Raw genomic sequence first — 14,636 nt, forward strand, 5'->3', positions numbered from 1 at the left:
ACTGATCCAGTGGGGTTTGTTCATGGAGTCACACACAGGAATGTCAGGTTCTGTCAGGTGTCCAAATCTGAGCTGGCCTCATGGACTTCTTATGCACCGAGGGATGCTCACAGACAGAGCCTGTCCCTTTTACACACAGAGGCAGGAGTTACATTGTTTTTCTGGCCTCCTTTTGGCATTCCTAAAGGATGGGAGTCACTTCAGCCCTGTAGTGTGTCACCTGCTCTGCACTCATCTGAGATGTCCCATAGCATGAAGAATGGACACAAGGACCTTGGTTGAAGGAAGCACATCCCAGTGCTGCATTCAGGCAGTTAACAATGGGCTGTTAGTACCAACATGAAGTGACCTCAAGGCCTTGTCTGTGCCACGGGCCTTCATGGAACCCAAAGTAATAGTTGAAGTTGTTTGTGCTCACTCAGGTTCATATCACCTCATGTACATGATGTGCGTGCTCTCATCTCATTTGCGCAAAGCAAACATGGATTGCTTAACTACTCATTCAGTGTCTATCAAGGGAGGCAAGAACAGCTTGTGGGGGTGAGAGGCCAGTGCTGGAAATGGTGGTTGTGAGGGACCAGTCCATGGTGACTGACCTGGGGCTCCTTCCATGGGGTGTCCAGTGCACAGGGGCACAGCCCAGCCCTGCTCTGCTGGTCCTGCAGGTCTCTGGCAGGAGCCTGGCTGTGAGAGGACACTGCTGTGTGCCAGCCCTGCACACACACACACACTCTTCAGATGCACACTGATGTTTAATCTATGGGTCACTTTCTTGGACATCTTCTTGAGATATTTTTTTTAAGAAGACTTAAACCTTCAGGCCCTGCCCATAGGAGATCACCTTTCTATCTGGAAAGGCTGTTGTGAGGCCAGCTCTGTCACAGCAGTGCCCATTGCCTGTCCCTGCCTGCGCCCACAGCACTGACACACAGCAGGATGGTGACCAAGCTGCCAGAGCACTCAGGCCTTGCACCAACACCAGGGATGAGAAGGAGAGTGTGGAGTGGAACCAGAACAGGTCTGGAAGAACAAGCGCTGCTGCTCCCTGGCAGGGCTGACATGATGGACTCTGTTCCCCTCCTCCCATGGACAGGAACTGTCCCTACAGCTCCCAAAGGCCTTGCAGGAAGGGTATAGTGAAAATCAATCACTACAGGACCATTTATTTTGTTTAAATACAGAAAGATCATGGCTCCTCATTAACACAACCAGTGGTTATAAAAGAAAAGCAAACAGTGATTTAGAAAAGGCATGACAATATTATCACAATTTAAAAAATGCCAATAACAACAGAAAATAGAGATGAGAGGCAGGATTTGTAACTAGCTACATTAAAACTGCCATGTAGAAGAAGATGGGCAGTTTATTGCTTTACAAAACAATAAGATCTGAGTTTGCACAGGGCATTCTTGAGCTCCTGGTTCCTCATGCTGTAGACGAGGGGGTTCACTGCTGGAGGCACCACCGAGTACAGAACAGACACCACCAGGTCCAGGGAAGGAGAGGAGATGGAGGGGGGCTTCAGGTGAGCAAACATGCCAGTGCTGACAAACAGGGAGACCACGGCCAGGTGAGGGAGGCAGGTGGAAAAGGCTTTGTGCCGTCCCTGCTCAGAGGGGATCCTCAGCAAGGCCCTCAAGATCTGCACATCGGACACCACAATGAACACAAAACAGCCAAATGCTAAACAGACACTGATCACAAGAAGCCCAAGTTCCCTGAGGTAGGAGTGTGAGCAGGAGAGCTTGAGGATCTGGGGGATTTCACAGAAGAACTGGCCCAGGGCATTGCCCTTGCACAGGGGCAGTGAAAATGTATTGGCCATGTGCAGCAGAGCATTGAGAAACCCAGTGGCCCAGGCAGCTGCTGCCATGTGGACACAAGCTCTGCTGCCCAGGAGGGTCCCATAGTGCAGGGGTTTGCAGATGGCAACGTAGCGGTCGTACAACATGACAGTGAGAAGATAAATCTCTGCTGAAACTAAAAAGACAAACAGAAAGAGTTGTGCAGCACACCCTGCATAGGAAATGGCCCTGGTGTCCCACAGAGAGTTGGCCATGGATTTGGGGACAATGGTGGAGATGGAGCCCAGGTCGAGGAGGGCGAGGTTGAGCAGGAAGAAGTACATGGGGGTGTGCAGGTGCTGGTCCCAGGCTATGGTGGTGATGATGAGGCCGTTGCCCAGGAGGGGAGCCAGGTAGATGCCCAGGAAGAGCCAGAAGTGTAAGAGCCGCAGCTCCCGTGTGTCTGTGAAGGGCAGGAGGAAGAACTGGGTGATGGAGCTGCTGTTGGACATTTGCTTTTCCTGAGCACGGGGCGCTGTCATGAGAAAAAAAAAGACAGTGAGAATCCAGGGCAGAGTTCTCTGACAAAAATCAAAACAACTCCCATAGACCCTCCCCTGTCGCACACAGACACTCATTTTCAGCACTGTGGCTGCAGCCCTGCTTGGGGCTGGAAAATGTTCAACCAAGAGCAGGGCCAATAAATCAGGTTGATAAGACAGCCCAGCTCTGCAGAAGTGGGGCAGGGAACGGTGGGGATTGTCCTGGTTCTGCTAACACAGAAGGGCTGTCAGCACTTGCTTTCCCAGTGATAAGGAGCAGAGATGGTAAAGGCAGTTTAGGAGTTCCAGGTTTTTTTACATATCCCCCATATTCACTGCAGAGTGTTGTTGGGTGTCAGAAACCCTCAGCATTTCTGCTGCACTCAGGGAGAACACAGTGAGTCCTGTGAGACCAGAGGGTGCCTGTGGGTCAGTGCAGAGTGAGGGCAGCTGCTCTGTCCCTCTGTCCTGCTCCAGCTGCCCTGGGCTGGCATCTTTCTGAGATGGGGGCTGATCACACTCCCATGTTACCCTGAAAAGCCACCAGGCATGCTGAGAGCAGAGGGACCCACCTCAAACCATGACAGGTCTCACCCTTTCCTAAGGTCTCAGCACCCAACGTTTAGCCCAGGACACACACAGCTCATTCCCCAGCCTAACAGACTGCATTGCCCACAGCCCACAGGTCAGAGCAAAGCTGGGACACGTGTGCCCATGGACACACCTGCAGGAAAGGACCCCCAAGATCAGCCTGTGACTCTGCAGCTGAAACTGCCATCCCCAGAGAGCCTGACAGCAAGAACAAGATCCCAACAGCAGTGACCCAGAGCAGGGGAGCAAGAAGGAAAATGCGGTGAGGGTGGGGGTGAGAGAGGCCAGGGCAGAGGCAGCCGGGCACTCAGACAGCGTCCCCCTTCCCCAGCTGTGCAGCCACCTCCCAGACACCAACAGTGCCGGGCAGCTGCTCTCAGCCCCTGTGCTCTGCAGAGGAACTGGAGCTCTGGCTGCACAGGAGCTGCTTCACGCCTTGGAGCCCCCGGCCCTGAGGGCAGAGGCTTTGCTGGGTGGGACAGGAGGCCAGGGGGCTGCTCACAGGAGGGATCTGACCTGCAGGGGGTCACAGGGACTTTTCTCTCTTCTCCCTCCCATAACCATTCCGGGTTCAGTTTCCTCTCATTTCTGATCATTTCCCTGCTGCCTGGAGATTCTCCCCTGGGAGGTGTTTCCCTCTCCATGTCTGTTCCCTGTCAGTGCTCACAGACCATCCCACCCTCTGTGCCCTCCCCCTGGCCCTACAGATCCTGCCTGTTCACAGGCACTGCCTGGGGGCATCTTCCTGTCTGCAGGCTGGAAAACAGGACAGGTCAGACTAAGGCTGACGGGTCCAGCCAACGTGATGCAGGTGCTGTGCACAGGCAGAGGGGTGGGGAAGGAATGTCATTAGCCTTCTGGCAGATGTGCTGATCACTCAGAGCTGCAGTTCAGGAGTCTCAGTGACTTGTTTCAGCATGAGAACTCATTTTCAATTTCATCCTTTCCTGCAGCCCCTCACCCCTTGGGAGAGGAAACTAAAAAGACAGGCTCAGCAAAGCTCCTTATCTGTCTGGTAATCCTTGCATTGATCTTGTCCTTGGGTCATTGCCTTAGATAAATCCTGCAGGTGATCTGGAGCTGTGAGCAGTGATGACCCACACAGCACCCTCTCCACAACATGACCCTGTCCTACCAGGTCTTGCTCCTTTCCCCAACAGCTTCTCCCCTCAGTGTTGCTGGGCTCTCCCGGGCAGGCTGAGCGCTGACCCTGGCAGGGGGCAGAGTCCCTGCCCGGCACAGCCCTGGGGTGCAGGGACCCTGCTCTGCAGGACAGCCCTGGGCACCCCTGCCTGCACAAAGAGCTTCTCACACCTGGAGTCATCCTCAGCAGGAGGCAGCTGCCATGTGTTATCCCTCTGTTGGTTTAAGGAGGAAATCCCTGCTCTGCTGCAGGTCCTCCTTATCTATACAAGAAAGTCTTTAATAGTTTTACTTACGTATCTCGTTTGATGTACCAGCGGTAGGAAATTCCACCAAAATCTACAGATGTAATAATATGCAGCCACAGACTTACTGTCTGTGAAGATTTCACTCCTTGTGAACTCACAGCAATCCTCCCCCCACATTTCCTTTCCTCTTTCTCTGCCTGGCTCCTGTGCCCTCGGTGCTGCAGGCAGAGCCCTCAGCCCTGCTGCGTGTGCAGAGGAGCTGCTCCTGGGCAGAGCTGTCTCTCTGCAGCGCTGCCGCTGCCATGAGCTCCCTGTGTCCCAGGAGCCCAGCCCAGCTCAGCAGCACAGCAGCAGCCCATGATGTCCCTTTCTCTGTCCCCTCTGGGCTACTCCACGTGTCCCTGGGGCTCCAGAGGCACATCCTTGAAACAACCTCAATTAATCAGTGATGTTGATTCTCTCTCCTCTGAAGAGACACATCATTGTGTTCTTTGTATTAAATAAAGTATTAGTATGAGAATCAACTTTTCTTATCCCATCCTTAGACAGGACACCAGGAAGATTACAGCAAAGGATCTAATTCCTCCAATCCGGGGGAGGAATATCTTCAGTTGAATGAGTTCAGACATTTTATTCTGGTTTTATACTCCTAGGTCTAGAGAGACATTCATCAGTCTTTGCCCATGTCATGTCTGTGCTCTGATTCAAAGCCTTTGCACACATGGGCTCTTGGACACTTGGTACCAGGTTTCTTGTGCAGGTCAGAGCTGGGCTGGTGCCGGGTGGCTCAGCCCAGATGTGAGGCCATGTCCTCAGCCAGGGACCTGACTGGGGAGCTGGAGCTGTCAGTGCTGCAGACAGAGCTGTGACACGGATGGAATGAACTGCCAGGCAGGGTGGCAGGAGTGAGTTCATCTGGTCTGCAAGGACAGCAGCCTCCAGGAACAGCAACAGTCCAGATCAGAACTCAGTCTAGACCTGGAAGGCAATTCAAGGGCCCATAATGAGCTGTTACTACTGCAGGAACAGTTAAAGGAGAAACAAAGACACTGTGTGGCCACTGATAAATTTAAGAAGGTAGAGAAGTGATAATCTCTGTGTCTCTTGTCCTCTGTCTTCACCAGCAAGGTCTCCCAGGCATCTGTGGCTGGAGGCAGAACAAGCAGCAGCGGATGGGGATCAAGTCAGGGATCACTGGTACTAACACAATCCTCTCCAGTCTATGGGACAGCAGGGGCAGCATCCCAGGAACTGGGACAGCAGGACCATGTCACAGTGAGGCCACTCTCCACCATCTTGGAAAGCTCATGGAGACTGGGGGGACTCCCTGACCACTGGCAGCTCTCACACAGTGTGTGCACTTTTCAAAATGGCCCATGGGTGAGCAGGGGAACTAAGGGCTGTGCCCCAGAGCATGGCCACTGGGACCCCATTTCTGGGTGTCTGGAAGAGAAGGTGACGGAGTTTGTCCAGGGCAGGTTGTGCCTGTCCATCCTGTTTGCTTTCTGTGAGGAAAGGACAGGGTTGTGGACGTGGGGAGACCATTGGTGGTCTGTTACCAGTGGGGGTCTGTACCCTGTAAGTCAGCAAGGCATTCAGTGTCATCCTCTGCGATATTTTTGTGTCCAAGGTAGGATATTATGGTCAGTCTGCAAGTAGATGGGTAAATCCAATCTGGATGGTTGGGCTTGGAAAGGTGCTGTAGAAAGGGAGAAACTTTCCAGTCCTGAGGACAGTCCAGCACTGGAAGCTGTTTCCCAGGAGTGCACACCCACTCTGTCCCAGAAAGTGACCAAGATGTGTTTGGATAAAGCCCTGAGCAATCTGGTCTGACCCTGCTGTGAGCAGGAGGTTGGTCAGGATGCCTCCTGAGGTCCCTTTGAGCCTGAATGACGCTGTCCTTCCTTCCTCTTCATGTTTTCAAATTAGGGAGAACTCTCTGTTTCTCCCTGAGCACAGAAGTAATCCACATGAGGTGCAGGGCTGCTTTACAAGTGCCCCCAAACAGTCCTGACCACATCTTTTCCATCCTTTTTCTTTTGCCCTCAGCTAAGATCTTACTGTTTGCTGTCCTAATGCCTCTCCAGAAAGAACAGCCTGTGTTGTTAACCCTTTCAGAGCAGGTTGTTCAAGAGGTGTCAGCATCCATGTACAGAGTCTGCACAGCAGCCAGACACAAATCCATCATTATAGAAATGGAGACGAGGCTCTTGACCAGCTCCTTGCATCCAGATATCAGCGTGACATGTCTGCTGAGATGCCAGGGAACACCTAAAATCTACGTGAAGGGTATGTGAGTCCTGGTTGGGTATCCTGGCTTGTCTCCTGACCCATGTGGTGCTTCAGGCTGTGAAGAGAATCAAAACCAGCCATTGGACTAGGGTAGTTCCATTTTACACGTGTCACACAGGGCAGATGAGGGAGCTCAGAACTCCAGACTCTGTTGCACTGTTGGGACTGCAGAGACTGGAAATGCAGGTGACAGTGTGTGTCAGTGCACACACATAAAGATTCTGGCTTCCTTTGGGCCTTTGCACCGACCTGGAATCTGTTCCTTGGCCACCTTTGTCTCAGAAGGAAACTGTTCTCCTATGCAACCTCCACATCACACCACATAAGAAAAAATTAAAAGGTAGAAAAATAATGAAAGAAGCACAATTTGGGGGTAATTCTGTCCAAGAAGTGTACTCTTTAAATGATTAAAACAAAAAAAGAAGTGAGAGAAAAAGCATTGTTCTAAGAAATTCTTTCAAGACAAAACTGCTGAGGTGTAGCAGCTGCTTGGAAAAGCAAGAATGACTGTTAGGACTGAAATTAAAGAGATTTAAATCATCATGATCATCAGTGAGAATAAGGAGTTCCCTGTTACTGTTACTAGTGACAGCACCACTGTTCACAAACATCCTTCAGAGCATCTCCATTTTTCCTGGGCTCCAAAGCTCATCCTGCTCAGAGTTTGACAGGATTGCTGCAAACCCCTGTGACCCAAATCTCTACAACTGTCTCTACTCAACAGCCTTTTACCCCAGGAAGGGGAAAAACTGCCAATGCAGACACCAACCCAGTGCCCAACCTGCCTGGAGAGCCAGGACAGTTGTGCCACACAACAGCCGCCTCTGAGGGAACATGGAGGGGATGGGATTGAAATGGTTTCAACCCAAATCAGAGAATCAGAGAATCATTTAGGCTGGAAAAGACCCTTAAGAACATGGAGTCCAACCACAATTCAAACATTGCAAGACCACCACTAAACCATATCCCAAAGCGCCACATCTCCACGTCTTTTAAACACCTCCAGCAATGGAAGCTCCAATCCTGAGCTGGCAGGACACCATTGGCTGCAGTTGGACATAAGATACTGGTCATGGCTGTGAGTTCAGCCCTGGCTGGCAGAATGTCTCACACCCTCACTGAGGAGGGCAGGGGGCTGGGAGATGGGAGCACGTTTCAGTTTCCAGATCCCAGCACAGAGCCCAAACCATCCTGCCCTTGGACTCTGGATCCCATTTCCTGAGATGCAAAGCTGGTGGGGCTTCTGTGGATACTCATGTTAAAAGGCATGAATAATCCTTCAAGTGTTTTTGTAATTTGTCTAGGAATGTCAGTCTTATATGCTTATATTTAAAGATTTGTAAAACAGTGCTCTGCATCAGTGGTAGCCCCTCTGGCAATGACAATTAAATAGGTATTTGCACTATAAGGCTCCATACCCCATCCACAAGCACACATCTAAGTGGTTCCGATGAAGGGTGGTCTGGCAAACGTCACCCTTTGTGTCCCCAGGTGATGGACACTGCTCATGTGCCTCTGCAGAGAGTGGCAGGAGCTGGATCCCCTTCTCGGGACAGACTCCTTCCAGGAGAGACACCGACACAGGGGAACTCATCGGGGCTTTACGGCATTTCACTGGGCATCAGTTTTGACATATTGGGTGCTGTCCTGTGACTGCCCTTTCTGCACAAATGATCATAAAACACAACCATTTAGTGAGACATGGTCATAAAGGGATATTATGGACAAGAAAGCTCACCATGAACTCTGGAGAGAGCGAGGATGTTCATAATAAGCACCAGAAAGAACCAAGTAGCTCGAGGTCTCTTCTGAAGAGCAGGAGGCCTGAGCAGCCGTGATTGGCCATTGTAGGTGTGGGAGAGGGTCAGGGCATGTCAGGGAGAAGCAATGAGATGGCTGATGGCTTCAGTGAACCCTTCCAGCCATGTCTGAGCCCAGCAATGGAAAGCAGTTGATGTCTGCAGGTGGAGGAGGAACAGGAGGAAGATCTTCCTGGGAATATGGAAGGAAGAAAGGCCTCTCCTGGGCTAATCATGTATGGCAGTGCCATTTGGATGCTGTGGGCATGGCTGTGCCTGGGAGATGGGGAACGGCTGCTGCTGGGGTGGCTGTGCTCAGTCATGGCCCATGAGCTGACCCTGCTCTGCTCCTCTCTTACACTGCCCACACTTGGATGGTCCTCAGCAATCATCCAGGGACCTGGTGGATCCATGAACCTCCTGGAGTGATGGATATGGATCCACATAGAAGATTCAAGCAAGTTTGGGACTGAAACACTGAGATGACTGATGACCATTGCCAGGTATATGAAAGAAGCTGGATGAGTTGTGAGGAGCTCACAGGCATGTCCAACTCCACAGAAAAACAGAGCCTTGCAGTTAAAGCAACAGCACTTGACATAAATCCCACCTACAAAACACGAAACACTCAGACTGACCACAGGAAAAGCCTTGAAAAATATTGGAGAAAAATCTACCAGCTCCAAAGCGATAGGAATCAGCCATTCTAGTGATGAACAAGCATCAAGGGCTGACGTGGCATCAGAGCCACCTCCACATGGCCCTCACCACCTGGAACCAGTGTCTCCAAGTCTTTCCTTCAGCAGCCTCCAGGGACAGGGATCTGCTCTGGTTGTTTCCTTCACAGCTGTGTCAGTGATGGCCCTTCATGGGGTCCAAACACCCTCAGAAACTTGGGGTTTGCTTCTGCCTTTCACTTCATTAGAGGCTTGCTCATTCTTTCAGTATCTGCAGTTCAGGATCATGGCAGCAGAGGGCTCACTAACATCTAAAATGCTCTTACAAGCCAAATCTCTGTGCATTATTTTCCTAAAGGCTTCAAGTCTGGTGTGGATGATTGGGGAGATTTCAGGAATAGCCATACAGAGAACATTTCCATAATAAATAGCAATAAAGGCAAATTTCTTCTATTTGCTTCCCTGCTCACCCTTCCCTCCCTTTCCAGAACAGGTGGCATCAGCAGCCTCCAATTCTTATTGATGTGTTGCATCTCCTGATACAGACTGAATATGTCAGAAAGGAAGGTGCCTAAATCACCATGTGCATGAGGAGACAGGCCAGGACAGCTCAAGAGGAGTCACACTCCTCTGGACCAATGGTGGGTGTTCCTGGCAATCTCAGGTGCCACAGCACAGTGATACTTGTGTTCAGGAGCTGGTCAAGTGACCCATCTCCTGTTCTGTAACGGTGTCTGAGTTTGCTCTGGTCACCCCTGACTTGAGCCCCATCCACTGCTGGGTGTTCTCCAGACTCCTGCCTTCAGGAACCAAGTCCCGGGAGACCTTGCTGGTGAAGATGGAGGCCAAGAAGCCATGAAGAACCTCAGTCCTGTCTGATTCTGCTCTTCTGAAGTTCAGCAGCAGGCCCACGTTCACCCTGTCTATTCTCTTACTGCAAGTGAAGCTCTGTCAGCTCATCTTGCTGCCCTTCCCGTGCAGGTATCAAGTCCAGAGCAACTTTGTCATCATCCCCACATCCATGGACGAGGTTTCTAAATTCCTCCTTTGCAGCTTCCCCTGCTCCCACCTCCTGTGTGCTGCCTTTGTGCCCTGCAGCTCCATCAGTGCAGAGGAGCAGCCTCATGAGATAGATGTTTCTTTTCATGGGTACTTGGAGAGATCATTCTTGTGCTTGGAGCAGCCTGTCCTGTAAGGATTATCAGATTTCCTGGGCTCCTTCACCCTTCAGATCTACTTCCATGTCACCACTTTGCCCACCATCCCCCAGTATGTCAAAGTCTTCCCCTCTGGATTCCACCAGCCTGTGCTCTGCTGCTGGCCTTCCTCCCTCCCCGCTGGTGCCTGGGACCCCACTGTGTCCTGCTCATGACAGCCAAGGTGGACACTGATGTTCACATCCCTCACCAGGGTTTCCTTGTTTCTCAGTTCCAGATTCACGTGAACATCACCCTTGTTGGTCCACCAGGCAGACATGTTAAGCAGTTGGCCCAAGATCCCCTGGACTGTTGGCAGCTGCAGCTTTTCCTGGCCAGTGAATGTCAGGGCAATTACAGTTCCCCATAGGAACATACTAATTCACTGGTGAGTTGCTCAGCTTGCCGACAGAAGATCCATTTCTTCTCCATGATCAAGTAATTTGGAGCACACAATATATTGTCACCCTGTACTGGGCTTACATGACAAAGTCTTGGAACTGGGGGTGAGTGTGGCTGTGCTACAGTTGTCACCTCTCCGAGAAGACAACAGGAATTTGACCAATGTCAGACAGAGCTGATTTCAGTTGCTCCAAGTTGGACCCACTCCTTGCCCAATCTGAGCCACTCAGTGATGCTGGCAGCACCTCTGGGATATTGTATTTGAGAAAGGGTAAAAAACGCTGCACAACAGCAGGTGGGAGAGAGGAGGGAGGAGATGGGAGAGAAAAGCACTGCAGACACCAAGGTCATATCCCACAGGACCCAAGCAGGTCCCTCAGCAGGCCAAATCCTGCTCTCCTGAAATCCCGCTCTTGTCCTTGTTCTCATCTCCTAGGAGCCTCAGCTCCACTTTCCCATCCCTGACTGTTCCATCCTGACCAACTCTTTCTGGTTTGTAAGTGAGAAGTCCCACAAGGCACCTCACCCCACTGCCTTCTCAGTCACCCGTGTCAAGAAGATGTTGTCAATGAGCTTCAAAACCCTCATTGTCCCCAGCCAGGAACCTGGGAGGTGTGGGACCATAGTCCTGCCCTTGGCCTTGCACAGCCCCACATCACACTGTCCCAGGAAGGGCCCTGGGCAACGTGGGAGGGACAGGATCTGACTTTCCAGGGCTGGGGGTCAGGGCTTGGCCCTTTGGTTAATGAAACACATCCAGGATTACTGAGCATCAGAGACGCCTTCACCTTGCTCTTCCTGACCTGTCATCTCTGCCTCTAGTTTTCTTCTCTAACCAAACCTGGATATTGTTTCCCAGTAGGTTTCCTCAGTGGGACCCATTAACAGTACAAGAAACTTTGGAGTTTGAATCTAACTTTGACTTCTTGAGAAGTTTCATCACCTTCCTCCAGGGTCTAAGGTTCATGGACTCAGCACCAAACCCACCAGAGGGGTCATTAAAGCACCTTGTGCTGCTCCTGTGCTGCTGAGCTGGGCTGGGCTCCTGGGACACAGGGAGTTCATGGCAGCGGCAGCGCTGCAGAGAGACAGCTCTGCCCAGGAGCAGCTCCTCTGCACACGCAGCAGGGCTGAGGGCTCTGCCTGGGGATCTCAGCAGACGAGCAAGGCAGAGAGAGATTAAGGATGGTCAGGACTGGGAGGATGACTGAGAGCTCACTGGAGGAGAAACCTTTGCAGCCCTTGCCATGGTAAGTCTCTGGTGCAGGGCAGTGCAGCTGTAGCTCCTGGAGGAATCTCCTGAAACTGGCACAGGCACAGCTTGTGGGATCTGTAAGGAGGGGGCTCTTGTCAGGCCATGTTGAACAGCTGTGAAGCCGGGTGAGCACCCAGGGGTGCCCAGGGCTGTCCTGCAGAGCAGGGTCCCTGCACCCCAGGGCTGTGCCGGGCAGGGACTCTGCCGCCTGCCAGGGTCAGCGCTCAGCCTGCCCGGGAGATCCCATGGCAGCAGCTGTGGGGGGAAGGAGCGACCCCCGGCAGGGCAGGCAGGGAGCTTGTGGGGTTGAAGGGGGCTGTGTGGGTCAGGGCTGCTCAGAGCTCCAGATCCCCCCACAGACATGGCAGAGGGTCCTTCTGAACAAGGACATCAAGACAGCAACAGCTGCCAGGGAAGGAGTCTGTGCTTTCAGTTTTCCACTCTTGCTCGTCTGGATGTGCAGTGAGAGATGGGGATTTATTTCTCTCTTTGGAGCAGACACTGAGACCCCAGTTCTTGTTAGCATGTGTCTGAGCTGCTCCTGAGCCCCTGCACACACAGAGCTGCCCTTGGGCAGTGCCAGGAGGTGTAAGCAGGACAGAGCTGAGCACACAGCGGGTGGGACGGGGTCTGTGACACTGACAGGGAGCAGACCAGGGACAGACACACAGCTGCAGGCAGCACAGACATGGGCAGGGAGAAGGAGATGGACCAGAAATGCTGGGGAGGGGATTCAGGACCCCCTGAATGAGAGAATGAGCTGAAACATCCCTCCATCAGGGAGGTGGTTTTCCATGGGAAATAACATGTTTATTTTCCTCAGAGAAGTCACCCCTAACTTGTCACTGTCTTTTCCTCCTATGACAGGTCCTCATGCCCAGAGGCAGCCAATGTCCAACAGCAGCTCCATCACCCATTTCCTCCTCCTGCCGTTCGCAGATACACGGGAGCTGCAGCTCTTGCACTTCTGGCTCTTCCTGGGCATCTACCTGGCTGCCCTCCTGGGCAACGGCCTCATCATCACCACCATAGCCTGGGACCAGCACCTGCACACCCCCATGTACTTCTTCCTGCTCAACCTCGCCCTCCTCGACCTGGGCTCCATCTCCATCACGGTCCCCAAATCCATGGACAACTCTCTGTGGGATTCCAGGGTCATTTCCTTTGCAGGATGTGCTGCCCAGGTCTTCTTTGTATTTTTCTTGTTTGGTGCAGAGTATTCTCTTCTCACCGTCATGTCGTACGACCGCTACGTTGCCATCTGCAAACCCCTGCACTACGGGACCCTCCTGGGCAGCAGAGCTTGTGTCCACATGGCAGCAGCTGCCTGGGCCGCTGGGTTTCTCAATGCTCTGCTGCACACAGCCAATACATTTTCACTGCCCCTGTGCAAGGGCAATGCCCTGGGACAGTTCTTCTGTGAAATCCCACAGATACTCAAGCTCTCCTGCTCGGGCACCTACCTCAGGGAACTTGGGCTTATTCTGTTTAATGGATCTTTAGTTTTTATGTGTTTGGTGTTCATTGTGGTGTCCTATGTGCAGATCTTGAGGGCCGTGCTGAGGATTCCCTCTGAGCAGGGACGGCACAAAGCCTTTTCCACCTGCCTCCCTCACCTGGCCATGGTCTCCCTGTTCCTCAGCACTGCTGTATTTGCCCACCTGAAGCCCCCCTCCATCTCTTCACCATTCTTGGACTTGCTGGTGTCTGTTCTGTACTCAGTGGTGCCTCCAGCAGTGAACCCCCTCATCTACAGCATGAGGAACCAGGAGCTCAAGGATGCCCTGTGGAAACTGATGACTGGATTTCTTCTGAAGCTATAAACTGTATCAATCTTCTTCTACATAAGATTATATTCTATCTCATTGGAGGTTAATCCTGTGTGCAGTATTTATTTTTTGTCTCTATTTGTGTTGTTGGTGGTTTTTTGTTTGTTTGGTTGGTTGGTTGTTTTTTTTTTTTTTTTATGATAATATTTTAATTTTGTTTGTAATTCACTGCCTGCTTTTCTTTTCACACCAAGTGGCTGTGTCAGTGTTGAATCTTGTTCTCTGTGTTCAAGCAAAATAAAGGGTCCTTCACCACTTTTTTTCACCAGCATTCTTTCTCCGGGAGCTTTCTGGAGCTGCAGGGACAGTTCCTGTGTGCATGGGTGGAAGGGAAAAGAGCTCTCGCATGTCAGCACTGCCAGGGAGCAGCAGTGCTTGTTCTTCCAGAGCTGTTTTGGTTCCACTCCACACTCTCCTTCTCATCCCTGGTGTTGGTGCAAGGCCTGAGTGCTCTGGCAGCTTGGTCACCGTCCTGCTGTGTGTCAGTGCTGTGGGCGCAAGCAGGGACAGGCAATGGGCACTTGTGTCACAGAGCTGGTCTCAGAACAGCCTTTCCACAGAGAAAGGTGATCTCCTCAGGGTAATACACGATGGTTTATATCTTCAATCATATGCTTACGATAGTGTCCCACAGATTCAAACACCAGTGTATAGATAAACAGTGTGTGTGTGCAGGGCTGGCACACAGCAGTGTCCTCTCACAGCCAGGCTCCTGCCAGAGACCTGCAGGACCAGCAGAGCAGGGCTGGGCTGTGCCCCTGTGCACTGGACACCCCACAGAAGCTGCCCCAGGGCATCGTCATGGACTGGCCCCTCCTAACCACCATTTCCAGCTCTGGCCTCTCTCCCTTACTCACAGAGGTTGTTCTTCCCTCCAT

The 14,636-nt window shown here is 51.9% G+C and overlaps 2 protein-coding genes across 2 annotated transcripts; one reads left to right on the forward strand and one right to left on the reverse strand.

Moving 5' to 3' along the window:
* Positions 1 to 1,363: 1,363 nt before the first annotated feature.
* LOC308050634 (olfactory receptor 14A16-like) lies at positions 1,364 to 2,296 on the reverse strand (the record flags this gene model as incomplete). The annotated part of the gene is made up of 1 exon (XM_080360792.1): positions 1,364 to 2,296. The coding sequence occupies one exon, from the start codon at positions 2,294 to 2,296 to the stop codon at positions 1,364 to 1,366; it is 933 nt and encodes a 310-aa protein (XP_080216918.1).
* Positions 2,297 to 12,819: 10,523 nt separating this feature from the next.
* Positions 12,820 to 14,280, forward strand: LOC308050576 (olfactory receptor 14J1-like; the record flags this gene model as incomplete). The annotated part of the gene is made up of 1 exon (XM_080360739.1): positions 12,820 to 14,280. One exon carries the CDS (start codon positions 12,820 to 12,822, stop codon positions 13,750 to 13,752), a length of 933 nt encoding a protein of 310 aa, XP_080216865.1. The 3' UTR covers positions 13,753 to 14,280.
* Positions 14,281 to 14,636: the final 356 nt, after the last annotated feature.

This window comes from Nesoenas mayeri (assembly GCF_963082525.1).
Source record: "Nesoenas mayeri genome assembly, chromosome: 29".
Lineage (NCBI taxonomy): Eukaryota > Metazoa > Chordata > Aves > Columbiformes > Columbidae > Nesoenas > Nesoenas mayeri.